Source organism: Euleptes europaea, chromosome 1 (genome assembly GCF_029931775.1).
Source record: "Euleptes europaea isolate rEulEur1 chromosome 1, rEulEur1.hap1, whole genome shotgun sequence".
In the NCBI taxonomy this organism is placed as follows: Eukaryota; Metazoa; Chordata; class Lepidosauria; order Squamata; family Sphaerodactylidae; genus Euleptes; species Euleptes europaea.
This window is the reverse complement of record NC_079312.1, coordinates 66,237,973-66,253,096: the sequence shown is the minus strand read 5'-3', so window position 1 is coordinate 66,253,096 and position 15,124 is coordinate 66,237,973. Positions and strand designations below refer to the sequence as shown.

The 15,124-nt window shown below is 41.8% G+C and overlaps 1 protein-coding gene across 2 annotated transcripts in view; it reads right to left on the bottom strand.

The window, feature by feature from the left end:
* The window catches only part of EFCC1 (EF-hand and coiled-coil domain containing 1), a 76,644-nt gene that overhangs the window by 19,754 nt on the left and 41,766 nt on the right, over window positions 1–15,124 (bottom strand). For both annotated transcript variants that reach the window (XM_056861621.1, XM_056861627.1), the window contains exons 3-4: window positions 4,714–4,856; window positions 363–498 (exon numbers count right to left, since the gene is read on the bottom strand). In XM_056861621.1, the coding sequence (XP_056717599.1) occupies window positions 363–498; window positions 4,714–4,856 (279 nt within the window). The remainder of the gene's footprint in view (window positions 1–362; window positions 499–4,713; window positions 4,857–15,124) is intronic.

Below are 15,124 nucleotides of genomic sequence, written 5' to 3'. Positions count from 1 at the left end.
ATGCTCAAAGCTGCAGAGAGTTGAAAGGAGAGGGGTTACAAAGAGAGACCAGTCAAAAACAATAGTCAACCAAGAGAGTAATCAATTTATTCAGAGTGAATTCAGACCACTCTTAGGACCATGAGTGATAGACAGGCAAAACTAGACCAGGTTGACTTTATTCACAAGTATTCTCTGTGGTAATTAGTGGAGACAGTCACCAAGGTACTACTGCCTTTTGTATTCTACACAACTGCATTGCATCTTATTTGAAGGTGACTCAAATAAAGCAGCTTTTTGCTAAGCCCCACCGTAGCATTTGAGAGAGGTTGACAAAAATATGTTAAAATTCATACATGTGCAAGTCTTTTACAGAGACTTACCCACTACTACAGCAGGGAAGTCTGGCTAGGAGTTTTTTCACTTCAGCCGCCTGGGAGGGCTTGTCCCCAGTGCCTTTCTCTTCCTCCTCATCAGATGCTGCCTGGCCTTCCACGGAACGAAACATCTGATCTTCCACTGGGGAAAAAAGAACAGCCTTTACCTAAAATTTGACAGCATATGCCATAACACCTTCTTCAATTGATAGCTATGTAAATGAGATTTGACTTTAAGCAAGATCACATGGGAATTTTAAATGAATGGTTTGTTGAAATGTTCAGTCCATTCATTACTATTTATTTTATTTTTTTCTACTTATTTATAGTCCACCTTTTTCACTGGGACACATAGTGGATTACACAAAGTATATCAATACAACCAACAGGACGAGACATTCAATAAACAATGCAATAGGATTTGGATTATAGAAACCTGGAACCAACCAGAAATCTGAAACAGAACTGAAGCAAGGCATAAATATCAATATGACATGTTAAACAATGCAAAAATTATGTAGTCAGATCCTACTTACAACAATAGGCAGTACGAAGTATACACTGTAGTACATACCACAGTCCCTAACCCTGTACCCAAGTATCTTTCTGAACCATTACAGTACAATCCTGTTATCTTCAAGAAAGGATTTTTCAATAATTAAGTTGGTGGAAAGCCAGAAGAGTGGGAGGCTTCCTGAGCTTCTGAAGCATAAGGTGTGGGCCACAATGGAGAAAGCATATAGAAGAAGAAGGAGGAGGAGGAGTTGGTTTTTATATGCCAACTTTCTCTACCACTTAAGGAAGAATCAAAGCAGCTTACAATCACGTTCCCCTCCCCACAACAGACACCCTGTGAGGTAGGTGGGGCTGAGAGAGCTCTAAGAGATCTGTGACTAGCCCAAGGTCACCCAGCAGGCTTCGTGTGGAAGAGTGGGGAAACAAATCCAGTTCACCAGATTAGCCTCCGCCGCTCATGTGGAGGAGTGGGGAATCAAATCTGGTTCTCCAGATCAGAATCCACCACTCCAAACCACCGCTCTTAACCACTACACCATGTTGGCTTGTGTTCAAAAATATATAGTTTTTGATTTTGCCCATTTGCAAGTTGGCACCTGCAGAAAGCTCTGCTGAGACGAATGAAGCTATCATGGCGGAGCACAGGGGGAGAGGTTCCCCTTGCAGATACAAGGGACCAAGGCCGTGAAGGACTTTTTAATGTGATGGCAGAGTATACAGAAGCGTTGCCTAAATAATGGCTTTGCTGCTTCTTACTTTCTTGTTTAAGAACACTTCACATAAATCTACCTGGCACAAAAGTACAGTTCCCACTCAGTACCATGGAGGTGACTCTATTACACACAGACAAACCAGTAAGAATCTGGAAAGGCTTCCCTTGGTTGTGGAGGGGCTTTCTTCATTTTGCACTTATATAGATCGCTCATGATCAGCAGAGCCTATCCCTGTGCTCTGTTATATTTTCCCCTCCACTTTTCATAGAGGTCAACCTTTCTGAAATTTTATTATAAAATGGAACCTTCCCATAGCATGAAATCTGAGCATTTCACAAATCTCCCCCTCCCCAATTTATGTAATTTTAGTCCCTGAATGTTGAATTTATGTAAACATGGACTGTTAATTAGAGCTCAATACAATAGCACAAATTTGCTTATTTTCCCTCCCAAATGTGGGTGAAGAACATGTAGTAGAAGCTTGCATATTTAGAAAAGAGAAGAAAGCAGTAGCTTTAGGGAAAGGCATTTGAATTATACGTTGTCAGTGCATTCCCGAGGGAAAGAAAGACAGAATGAGGCACTTAGGTAATTGCCTGCTTTATAGACATGAATTTCCTCACGGACTAGCAGCCGTGGAAAAGTTGCCGCAGTTGCAACAATTTGCTAAATTTTTCAGCTACAGCCTTCTTCTCAAAAAAGGATAACCTCTGTCATATGCTTCAAGAATGATTTTCATCAGTTATCAGTTGTATTACAGCTATTTAATACATGGCTGAGCAAAAGCAGGTCTCTTGCTTAACCTGTCTGTTTGGAATTACTGTTCTTTGCTTGCCTGTCTCTCTTTAACGTTCACACGGAGCCATGAAATTTGGAGTTCACGTTCAGGACATCCTATACTCTTGGTTTAAAAACTAGTTCAATCCTCCACCCACTATTTTTTTTTCAAAGGGAAGGGCATTTAAAGGGCACTCAATGCTGTTGTTCAAAAACTATTCTGTGTGAAGTAAAAGAGGCAGTAAGATGGCCCAGTCAGGAAGGCAGATTGAAAAGAAATCAGTGAAACACCAAGGCGTTAAAGCAGAATTGTTTGTGCAAGAGGTGTAAAAGAAGTAGAAGACGGCTGTCAAGCAACGGTTAGGAACAACAGTACTCTGCCATTTTCCGGCACGCTGATCAGACAGAGAGAGATTCAGCTATCTTGTTTTGAAATAAGGCCTACTGAAATATGTGGTGTACCAGCAATCTGGTGCCACTGTGTCCTCAGCATTTTATAAAAGAGAGAGCTGTGATAGTATTTCTGATGGCCAAGTTACATGTAGAGATTCTCATGTGTTTCTATGCTTATTTTGTGGAGAATGGTGTGAGAAAGGTGAACACATTGTATTCTGCCCAGCAGAGGGCACTGCTGTAAAGCAATGAAGTCTCCAACACATTAATGGCTACACACTTGATATTATGTTCTTTCGGTAAAAAAAATCTCTTCTTCTACAACAAAGTAAAAACAGACAAAACATTTTCTACACACACACACACACCAACTACAGGTTCAACTAAAATTGATCTTCATTTATGAGTCATAAGGATCAATATGCTGTATAACTGACATTTTCTAGATTTATAATATTCCTTGAGCCTCAGTGAGAAAGGTGTGCTATAAATGAGGTAAATAAATAAAAATAATTATTTGTCAGTAGAGTTGGATCAAAAGTTTGGCTCCTGGGCATGTGGAATTATAGAGTGACAGAGTGCATCCACTTCTTAGTCCGGACTCCCCTCATGTTGTTTCTCAGAATCCCCTGTCCCCCAGGAATAGCATTTCACGGAGATCAGAGGGCTGCAGTAGACAGAGGGAAGGCAGGAAAGATCCACTCTACTGTCGTAAAATTTAGTCTGGATCCAACCCATTACTCTCTACACTGAGCAGCTGTATGTCCCCCCTCCCCCAAATCTCAGAGGGTGTTCCTAAAAGCCGCTCCGATGAGTCAGAGAGGTGTGAGACCCCACCATATAGTACATGGTTCCCTACTTTTCTGTAAACCAGCTCCTCTTACTATTTATCCCTTCCCTTTCATAAATCCCGCTGCATTCCAAGCAAGCATGAGGTATAACTGGGCCACATCAAGGGAAGCACTATATGTGGGGCTGTCCCCTATCCTCCAGCAAAAAAAAAAAAAAGTGGCACATAACTCCCATATCCAGGTTTGCAAATATAAATTCAGGCTATGGCTACTCAGCTGCTGTCTCACACGAGCTTTCTAAAATTCCTGAATATAAAAAAAAGGGTAGAAGGTCTTTGTGCCAGCGGCCATCTGTTCTTTTTGTGGCAGATCAAGACATTTGCAGGTTACATGGGAATAGAGCAGAAAGGGTGAGAGAGAGGCACAGAAAGAGAGAGAGATGTAGGGGTGTTAAAAGCCTTTACACAGATCTGGAAAAACACTGATCTGAGGCATGCCTGGCAAACCTGCAGGCATTAGTAGGATTTCGCACTACATTTCATGCAGACTACCCACAGACCACGCTGTTTATGGCCATGGATGATGCAGCATGTACAAAATGCTTTCCAGCCATTTCAGAGATGGAAATGCAGGAGGGCAATGTGATTTTTCCATATGGAAAATTACTGTTAAATGTTTTCCCAGAGCAGGCAGTGCTTGAAATTCAGAGCCAAGGTTTGAAGAAAAGTAACATATCATATTAACGAGCTGGAAGAAATGCACTAGAATTAAATTGTTCCAATTAAGTCTCTCTGCAAAGACAATTCTGTCAAGTGTTAGAAAGCTTTTACTCATGGAATGGCTGTCTTTTGGAGGCCGCTCTCAACAGACACCCCCCGATATGGCTGCCTTTTCATGGGCAAGCACAGTAGCTCAACCACATGATAAGTATGCTATGTGGACAGCTTGTCTGGTAGAGATAGTGGCCACAGGGAGCCATTTAAAATAGCCTCCATAGGGACGCTATTTCTTTTGTTATCCTCTAGATGAGACTATTAAAAATACATTCAAGAGAGTGTCATTGGGCTTTTCTGTCTTCAGACCCTTTGCCATTGGCATTGAGAGGTTTGTGTCAAGAATGAAGTGAGTGTCAAGGGATGGTGCCACATTTACACACATTCTCCATACCATTCTCTGATACTCCTGCTCCACCAGTGGGTGAACTTCTGTCTTGATGAACAACCGATGAGGAGTATTGCCCATTCACTGCTGGGCTGGCCTTCTGTTCGAGGCTGCCTGGTATCGGAAGCTGGACCTTCGAAGCCTCTGACCTGAAAAATCACAAAAGGCATCAAATGCAGGGAAAAACAACAACCCAACATGCAAAGTTTAAGAATTCTGCAGTGCAGGGGACTCCATAGCACTCAGATGAACCAATGAAGCTGCCTTATACTGAATCAGACCACTGGTCCATCAAGGTCAGGAATTGTCTACTCAGACAGGTAGCAGCTCTCCAGGGTCTCAGACAGAGGTCTTCCACATCATCTAATACTTGATACTTTTAACTGGAGATGCCAAGGGTTGAACCAGCGACCTTCTGCATGTCAAACAGATGCTCTCCTACTAAGCCCTGTACCTGCCTAAGGTATGGCTGCACTATCCTATTTTTGGCAACATTTGCTCTGGTAGTACTAGTGGCTTATACAGTCCACACGTAATACTGTGTAACATCCTGATTTGTACTTTACTTCTGGGAGTTTTGCCTACCAGGCTCTTCCCATCAGCTGTGATTAGTAGAACAAGTTTTTCTTTCCAACTGGGCGATGGTCCTGCACCCTCCAACTTTTTTTTCTTTTATCTGTTTGTATGTGTACCTGTAGGGATGTGGAATGGTATAGTATAGCCTGAGCTTGTCAGATCCCAGGGGAAACCACAAAGGAAGATTTTGCAGAGGAAGGCAGTGACAAACAACCTCTGCTTCATTACTTGCTTTGAAAACCCTAATGGGGTTGCCATAAATTGGCTGCACTTGACAGCACGTTACACACACTGCCTATTCCACCAAGCAATCTAAAAACCTCCTTACCATTTATGTTTTCCTTTCTTCCCCCTGGATTTTGAACATCCCTGTGTGTTCTATAATTCTGTATTGAAAAGATGCATCTGTTTAGTCCCTGCCTTTGATTTTGCCCTGGAAAAAAAATAGAATTGCAGGGGGTACATTTCAGCTATGTGTGAATCTAATAAGAACATGAACACTCTCCCAGCAAAACAAGTAACAACCTAATTATCCTGTGATGGACGAAGTGTATATTCTTAATATCATATCAGGATTTCAAATTTGAACAACATGGAACCCTTTATAATAGATTCCAAAATCTGGTTTTGCATGAAAAAAACACAGATTAAGGTTTTCCACTGGGCATCATATGCCAGCACAGAAATTTCTTCTAACAGAGTTGCATGAACACTTGTACGGCTTAATGGTTCCTGCTGATAGCTCTGGTTTTTCACATTAGGGATTCTGGCTATAATCTAGCTTAACGCCTTCCATGTGCTCAAGGTCTTAATGAAAAGTAATCCTTCCCACAAAATGTAGATAACTTTGTCAGGCTTTGGCAACACTGACTACTGTTGATAAAGCAGATCCAAGTGGGGGGGGAAATGAAACAACATCCTAAGCTTTTCTTTCTTTACGGTTTCACATGACTTGAAGCTGATTTCATCTGACAGCTATAATATAAATAGCCACCTTCTGGCATGACAATTACTTTATAGGAACATGGATTGGGGATCTCGTTGGGGATCAAGGTCAAGAAGCTATACAGATAAGGATGTCTTCTTTGTCATTTAGGAGCATATTGTTTGTGACACCATAAAGCAAGATTTGCATAATTCAGGGGCCTTTCGGCAATGTACTAAGGCCTGAAACATGCTTGACAATCCCCATTTTGCAGTCTATGCCAAGCATCAAAAACAAGGGTTGTCAAGTCCCTGATGAGTCAGCTTATAGGATTGGTGGGCTGTGTTCTGCTTGGAGGGTCAGAGTATGCAGGCCTGTGCCAAAGAGAGGGACGTGGACTGAAGAGCAAAGAAAACAAATTTTAGCGCTAATGCATAGAGTTGCCAGCTCCAGGTTGGGAAATACCCGGAGATCTGGAGGAGGGGGGGCTGAGGATGGTGGCGTTTGAGGAGGAACTTCAATGGGGTATAATGCCATAGAGTCCACCTTACAAAGCAGCCATTTTCTCCAGGTGAACTGATCTCTGCCACCTGGAGATCAGTTGTAATAGTGGGAGATCTCCAGCCACCACCTGGAGGTTGGCCACCCTAGACAGAGCAGAAACAACTCAAAAGTGGTGGTATGACCTTAAGCCACAAACAGGTGCATGCATGCCCTGTTTAACTGACAGTGTAGGTACTGTCGAAGGCTTTCACGGTCAGAGTTCATTGGTTCTTGTAGGTTATCCGGGCTGTGTGACCAAATACCAAGACCACGGTCACACAGCCCGGATAACCTACAAGAACCAATGACAGTGTAGGTATTTAGAGCAGGGGGTCCTCAACCTTTTTGAGCCTGTAGGCCCCTTTGGAATTCACAGGGTGGTGGGTTCAACCACAAAATGGCTGCTGCAGGAGGCAGAAGTGATCATAAAATGGAAGGGAGTGACATAATTTATTTGTTTGTTTGTTTGTCTGATTTTAGTCCGCCCTTTCCCGACCTGATGGGAAGCTGTGTTAGTCCATAGTAGCAAAACTGAACAGGGGTCCAACAGCATTTTAAAGACTAAAGAAGTCTATTCCGGCATAATTATCAGAGCTGACTTAATCAGATTCATGAAGCACTCGTCTCATTTTACTGTTTTACCTTGCTCTCCTTTTTAAATGTGGGCTTGGCTCTTTTTCATTAGTATTCATAAAACATTGCTTAAATGTTGGAGAAGAGCGAATAAGCGGCGTATCTGTGAGCAGCAAAGATCAGAGGGTAGACTAGCTCTGAGGAAGCCTGGGAAATGCGTCTCCGCCATGCAGTGTAGCAAGGTTTCCATAGAGACAGTCAAACAGATCAAATACATTTTGAGGCTTTTGTACTGAGGATAATGAGAAACTTGAAAAGGGGGAAATGCAGAAGCAGCCTGCAAAATTTTGGACCTCAAAGTCATGTCCATGACTACCTGGCTTTTAATTAAGATTATTCTAATTATCATTGGAACTTTTAACTGTGTTTCAAGGTCTGTATCACTGAAAAACAAAATGACTCTAATATGCATTGTAAACCTGATGGGATAAAAAAGGGTTATCTGTATGCATGCATATGTGTTTAGAAGAAGATTCTCTTTTTTTCCCTATGGCCCTACCCTCCAGCAGACAGTGATGAATAACACCTTCAACAGACAAGTCATAACTGATATATTCATTCTTAAGGGGGGGGCTTATTGGATGACTCATTAAAGCGCTTTTCCACATTCTTATTTTTGTTGCTTGTGTGCCCCTACTACATCTGGGGTTCCCCCCCCCCCCGGCACATATTTTGCTCCCTCTAGTGGCCACTCTGATATATCATTGCTGAATCTCCAGCTTATTTGCCTTGCCCTTTAAATTGCATGGAAATGAGGTGGAAATGCAGTGATGATATATTGAAGTGACCACTACAGGGAGCAAAACACATTCAGAAAAGACCCCTTCCCCCGTTGCAGGTTGGGCACACAATTGACGAAAATAAGAGTGCGGAAAAGTCCCCACCCCTGAGTATCATTCATGTTGCTATTGCACCTTTGTGATTTCCTTGGGTCCTTTCCCCCACTTTCTCTGATTGTAGAAACAGTGGTTTAAAAAGAGCCACTAACATTTCCCTTAGAAAGCAACAATACTTTAAAGTTGTACTGTTAAAAGTACCAATACTTTTAAGACTTTTTAGATTGCATCATAAACTAAATTTTAATATTTGATCTGCAAATATAACGCAGACATCTTAAACATAATGGATGATATTGACTTCTATAGTAACAACAGTGAAGAAATCCTTTTTATTTATGACCACCTCCTTTCAAAAAGCACTCTTTGGTAAATAATAAAATTGACCTTCTTGACTGCAACTTTCTTCTGAAACAGAATCATGTTATCTGTATCCGGGGGGAGGGAGGATCTCTTCTCTCACTGCTGCAAACAGCAACAGTCGGAAGGAGCTTCTTCTGGAACGTGCTTACCTTCAAGAGTTTTACAAACAGAAGCCCACAGGGAAACACAGAGGTAAAGATAAATGGCTTGGAAATGTCTACCGTCACACAAATTTTCCCTCCAGACATTGAAAGAGAGGTATAGGCCCCTAAGAAATTACGTGGGTGGAGAAAAGCAGGCAACTACATGGCCATGTCTTCACAGATTATCTGCCCCAAGTTCAATGCTTTTTGGAACCAGGGTTTCCCCCCCCCCACCCATGCACCTTTTGGGGTTTCTCGGCTTTTCTCCGATCTTTCTGAAACCTGCCTTGTTGTGAAGTTCTGGGAAAGATTGCAAGAAAACCTGTATGGCTGCAGTACACGTGGGAAAATTTGCATTTCCCAGCCCACAAAGCAGCAACATCCCCTGACCCTGTCCCTGCACCAACCATCTCCTTCCCCTGCCACCAGGAGGGCTTTTAATTAAAAAATGGCCCTAGAATATCATGATACTGATATACCATTGTAACAATAGGTGTAGCAGGTTGTCTGAATTCTCAGCTTTCATTTAAAAAGTATGACATTAGGCCGTTCCCTTGCAGAGCTGTAAGAAAAAAATCACTGAGCTTCATGATCACAATGGGCAGCCGTGTTAGTCTGTCTGTAGCAGTAGAAAAGAGCAAGAGCCCAGTAGCACCTTAAAGACTAACAAAATTTCTGGCAGGGTATGAGCTTGCGTGAGTCACAGGTATCTGAAGAAGTGAGCTGTGACTCACGAAAGTCATACTGGACTCTTGAGCTTCATGACAGAGTGGGACCTGAACAAGGTTTCCCGAGATCCTAGTCTAACATTCTCTAACCTCTATACTGCACTGGCTCTCAGATGTAAAGAGGGTACCCAGTGCTACTTCCGCTGTGGATAAAGGAAGCTTAATTGGTTTTAGCAGCTATGCCAAAGGCAAAAAAGGTAATCTGGTTCAGCAGCCCTTTGCAGGTTTACTTAGATGTAAGTCTCCATAACTTCAATGGCACTTATTCCCAGATAAATGCGCATAGGACTTCATTCTTATACTATAGGAACAAGGTTTCTCATTTCTGTGAAGCTGTTGATCTACTTACTTATTGTACCAATGAGAGAGTACGTATAGATGAATTGGTCTGTTTGCTCCTATTTTAACATGCGATGCTTGCTTGATATTACTTCACTGTCCTCTAGGCGTCCCTGTTATTACTTTGATGAAGCCCCAGCGAGTTGCTTCAATGGATTTTAAATAACCTGATAAATGTGGCTAAACAGAATAAGAATTAGGAACTCCAAAAACATCTTCTTGCTGTTAGAGGCTGGGATATCTGCCGTCAGATAGTGCAGTCATATACTAATTAGGTCTCATAATCTCAACACAGTATGTTCTTCTTTGTATCCACAACCTAAAGTTAATATTTAAAATGCAACATTTCCTCTTCGAACAGTTACGGCTGAGTGCTGCCAAGATGTCGAAGGCATATTGTTCAGATAATAAAATACGTAAGAAAGAGAAATTAGGATTTCTACTATTTGGTCACCTAAACAATTTCCTTCTGTTTCAGTTTGTAAAGTAATGCATCACATACACTTGATATGAGAAGATACTTTTACTATAAAGACATATGGTAATTTTTAATGAAGTCTCCTGCTGCTTCTATTACATCAATCCACGAATCACTGGATAAGAAAAACCGGTCAGTCTTTGGTAAGTAAACATATACTATTATCTAAAACTAGGAGCTACTCTGTGTTCCTCCACAGGAACAGTCCGGACATCTTTAATTGTTAAGGAGTACCGAAATGCTTACATGGTTATAGCTTAGTTCTGCAGCAAAATGACTGCTGCTGTCTTGAATCAGATCTATGAATAACTGGTACTGTCTCTTTTCTCCTTCTTTGACTATACCTATGTGAGGGTCAGGATTTTCAAAATACAGGAATGAGACCTCTTTTTTAAAACATCAGCTATGTGTGAATCTAATAAGAACACAAACTCTCTCCCAGCAAATCAAATGACAACCTAATTATCCTGTGATGGAAGAAGCACGCAAGTTTACTACAAGTTAATGTTGACTGATTATGGTTTAGAATCCCAAATCTAATGTTAGTGATGATTATAAACTAACAGTAGTGATAGAATATATTTAGGATTGCCAGCTCCAGGTTGGGAAATACCTGGAGATTTGGAAGGCGGAACCTGAGGAGGGCGGGGTTTGGAGAGGGGAAGGACTTCAGTGCCATAGAGTCCAATTGCTAAAGCAGCCATTTTCTCCAGATGAACTGATCTCTGTTAGTTGGAGATCAGTTGTAAAAGCAGATCTCCAGCCACCACCTGGAGGTTGGCAACCCTAAATATATTACTGAGTTGAGAATCGGTCAATGATCATCCAGTTAAATGTCCTGCACATGGGGTACTGAATAAAGGACCAATCCAGTGACCCTCCTCCTTAGTCAAATGAAGTAAATGCCAATTTACTATCTATGTCTATTTTTAAGTAACTTTGTTTTAAAAAAAGTATATGTATTCTGGTGCATGTGCACAAACATGTGGCACCACTGGCAGAAATTGAAATTGCCGTTGTGACACAGTCATACCTGGACTTTGCCTTAGCTGCTGCCCCATTATCAGCCATGCCTTTGCTTGCTTCCTATCCAGTGGTACATGCAGCATGACCATAGTCATCTTTCCGACTAGGTGGGACCACCATATTTCCAGGTGGGACAAATCTACAGGCTTAATCCCAGGATCATATGCACATTTGTATTGTCTATATGAATTAGGGTTGCCAACTACCAGGTAGTAGCAGGAGATCTCCTGCTAATTCAACTGATCTCCAGCCGATAGAGATCAGATCACCTGGAGAAAAATGGCTGCTCTGGCAATTGAACTCTATGGCATTGAAGTCCCTCCACTCCCCAAACCCAGCCCTCCTCAGGCTCCACCCCCAAAAATCTCCTGCTGGTGGTGAAGAGGGACCTGGTAACCCTAATGTGAATTAATAGGCAATCTGCAACTAGACTTACTTGCATCACCCTGTGCATAACCTTCAGCAGCACTATCATGCACTAACATTCCCTTACGGCTACACATTGCAGGGGAAGACCAACTGGGGTTGCCAACCTCCAGGGGAGCCTGGAGATGTCCTGGAAGTGCATCAGATCTCCAGACAACAGAGATCAGTCCCCCTGGAGAAAATAGCTGCTTTGCAGTGCAGACTCTATGGCATTATATCCCACTGAGGTCCCTCTCTGCCAAAACACCACCATCCTCAGGCTACACCCTAGGGTTGCCAGCTCCGGGTTGGGAAATACCTGGAGACTTTGGGCATGGAGCCTGAGGAGGGCGGGGTTTGGAGAGGGGAGGGACTTCAATGCCATAGAGTCCAATTGCCAAAGCAGCCATTTTCTTCAGGTGGGTAGATTTGGAATTGGAATGGTGGGCGTAGTGTCTCCAGGGGAACTGATCACTGTCACCTGGAGATCTGTTATAATAGCAGGAAATCTTCAGCCACCAGCAGGAGGCTGGCAATTCTACTACATCCCCAAATCTCCAGGAATTTTCCAACTCAGAGTTGGCAACCCTAAGTGGCCAACAAAGATGAGTTGTTTTTCAGTGAAGCTGGTCTGCATTTACTGGTCTTCTCATTGTGAAACCTCTCATAAGAGTCTGAGGAACAACATGACTCCCCCCAAAACCAGTTTGTAACCCACTAAGACAGTTGTTGGTTTTGCAGGACTGCAATTACATGTTCTGCTAAGGAAGTTTAATCCCAAACTACAGATGTCTGCCTTTTATATACTGCAATAGATGTTGAATTGTTTTTCCAGTATAAAACTTCATATGCCCCAAGCAGTTAACATAAGTGTCTGTAAACATTGCTTACTCTTTCCTTGGCACTCATATTTCTTCCATCCACATAGCTTTGTTTCATCAGTAAATGCAGTTGTCCTGTAGTTAATCTTTTTTCAGGGATAAAACCGAATCTCAAACATGCCCTTAAGACTATGTGGTAATGATAAACATAAACTAGAGCTATTTGTTATCTTCTAAGGCACACTCCAATATGAAAAAAATTTCCCTCCACATCATATTTTGGCTCGCTTGTACAATGAAATATCTATACTGGGAGGCATCCTCCCAAGCTTATGAAACACACCCTGAGAAGATATTCTTCAGTGATCTCCCCTAGGGGAATAACATTTTCCTCTTTCTCCACAAATGACCCATATAGTACTAGAGTCTGTCCATTAGTTCTGTCTTTTTTTTTTTTACCCTACAGCCTTAAAAAGCCCAAACATCAGTTCTGTACCAGCCAATAATTATTGTATTAGTAGTATGATAGTTTATCATTTCTCTAATACTTTTACGAGGCAGAACACTTTGCAGTCCTTCTCTCATTCACCTCTCCTTCATTCCTGGCAATTACTGTAAGCAGGAAGATTTTGAAACCTGTTAATCAGGAGAAAAGCAGGATATAAATATTTTAAATAAAAAGAAATGGTTTTTTTTACTAGTACCATATTAAGACAGTAAGTACATGGATCAAAGAGACTTGATTTAGAAATTAAGACAGTAGTGTAGAATCACATGCAAAGGGCACTTTCTGGGCAAGGGGTGAGGGAGACAGGAGAAGAAAACTCTGTATGCTTGAATATACTGTTTGCTTTCAGCCTGGTTCTGAAATATACCTATATCCAGCTAAAGAACAAATCCTTTGACTAAATTTTATCCAGATTCTGTAGAGTCTAGCAGACTGTCAGAAACCAGAAACAGATGGCAAATTATGTAGGCAACATCTTGTCCCATGGTTTTGTTTGTTTATTTAGATTTTTTTTCTTCAGAGAGTTTTAAAACAGGAAAGTTGATAAACAGAAATGGAGGTCCACAATTTGAAAAGGTAAAAAAAAGTAAATCATAATAAACCTCCCCTTAAGAATACTTGTTTTGATTGGCAGTTAATATCTGATTAGTAGTTGGACTGACACAAGGAATGAATGTAGAAGAAAGACACTTAAATTAATACATGGCTTTAAATGTACTTTATTTAGTTGGATGCATCCATTGTCATCATTGGTGAAACCTCGCTACTGTTGTGTGAAATGGAAACAATTTACTCTGTTTTCACCAAGAGAGAAGTACATGCCTATGCCCTGTGTTCATACATTAGCTCTCCAAAAACCACAGCAGGGAGCTCTGGAATATTGTACATAACGTCACCAAACCTGATTGTCTGGGTGGGGAATATACATAAATACTTCAATAGTAAAACACACCCTTTTCAGTAAGCCCTAGAAAGGTACCCATCTCTGTTTCACTTTGTACATATGGATACAGACGTGTGGACAGCAACAGGTATCTTTTTAGTCTATTTGACAAAACATATTGCTATTGTTCAAAACATTTTTTGATCATCTGTTGTTTATGGGCAGTCCAGGCACTGTTCGCCTGTGGGTGCAACTGGACGTCATGCTGGAGATCTCTTATAGGATTTCCAGACTTCTTTAATTCTCTTTTAAAAAACAGCTGTGGGGAGGCCAATTAGGATAACAGCCTGTTAATAATACTTTCCTCCATGTGCCATTTCTTGGATAGTCCCATCCCTAAACTATTAGTCCCAGTAGGCAATCTGACTTCCCCCCCCACCCTGGGCTAACAGCAATTTGGGAGGTGGGGTGTTCTATCCAGGAAATAGAACGGGGGAAGGATTGGACTCTCCCTCCTTCCCCAGAGCTGTGACCCTGATTCAGATCAAACACACACACACATATTGTGGCTGCATTTAAAGAAGATTAAAGAGATCATCCATCCTGAGCTACACATGCTACTGTGAATTTACCAGATTATGATTACAGAGAGAATTCATTCAGTAGTGGCTCATAAATTGGAAGAAAAGGGCAGAGAACTGGGACATGAGAAAGAGGGTTTGCAAGGATAGAGTGCATTTCAGGCTAAATACATTGAGTTGTGTCCTATGATCCTTCAGTGGAGAGTGCTAATAGTTGCAAATCTCCACATCACCCTTTCTCCAGGGAAATTTTTCCTGGAATTGTAGGACCTGCATGTGAGTTGAGGAAACAGGGATGGAGAAGGGAGAGCAATTGCCATTTCTGCCGGTTCTGTCCATGTAGCTCCGCTAACAAAGGGGATGGCAATTTCACCCCCTCCCCACTGCAGCCTCACAACCTGAATAAACCTTCCTAGAGTGGGAAATGATTGCTGGTGGGGAGGGGAACATGGGAAAGATCCAGCATTCTTGCATCCACAGACCACCAGATCCAACCCATTAGGTTTTACTTCATCACATTTTTAATTTCTATATTTCTGAGATTAACTGGAGTTAGGTCCTGACATCACTGCCATGTTTACAAACCTGCTGTTCCTTATAACCTTATAACCAAAAACACACATAAAGCA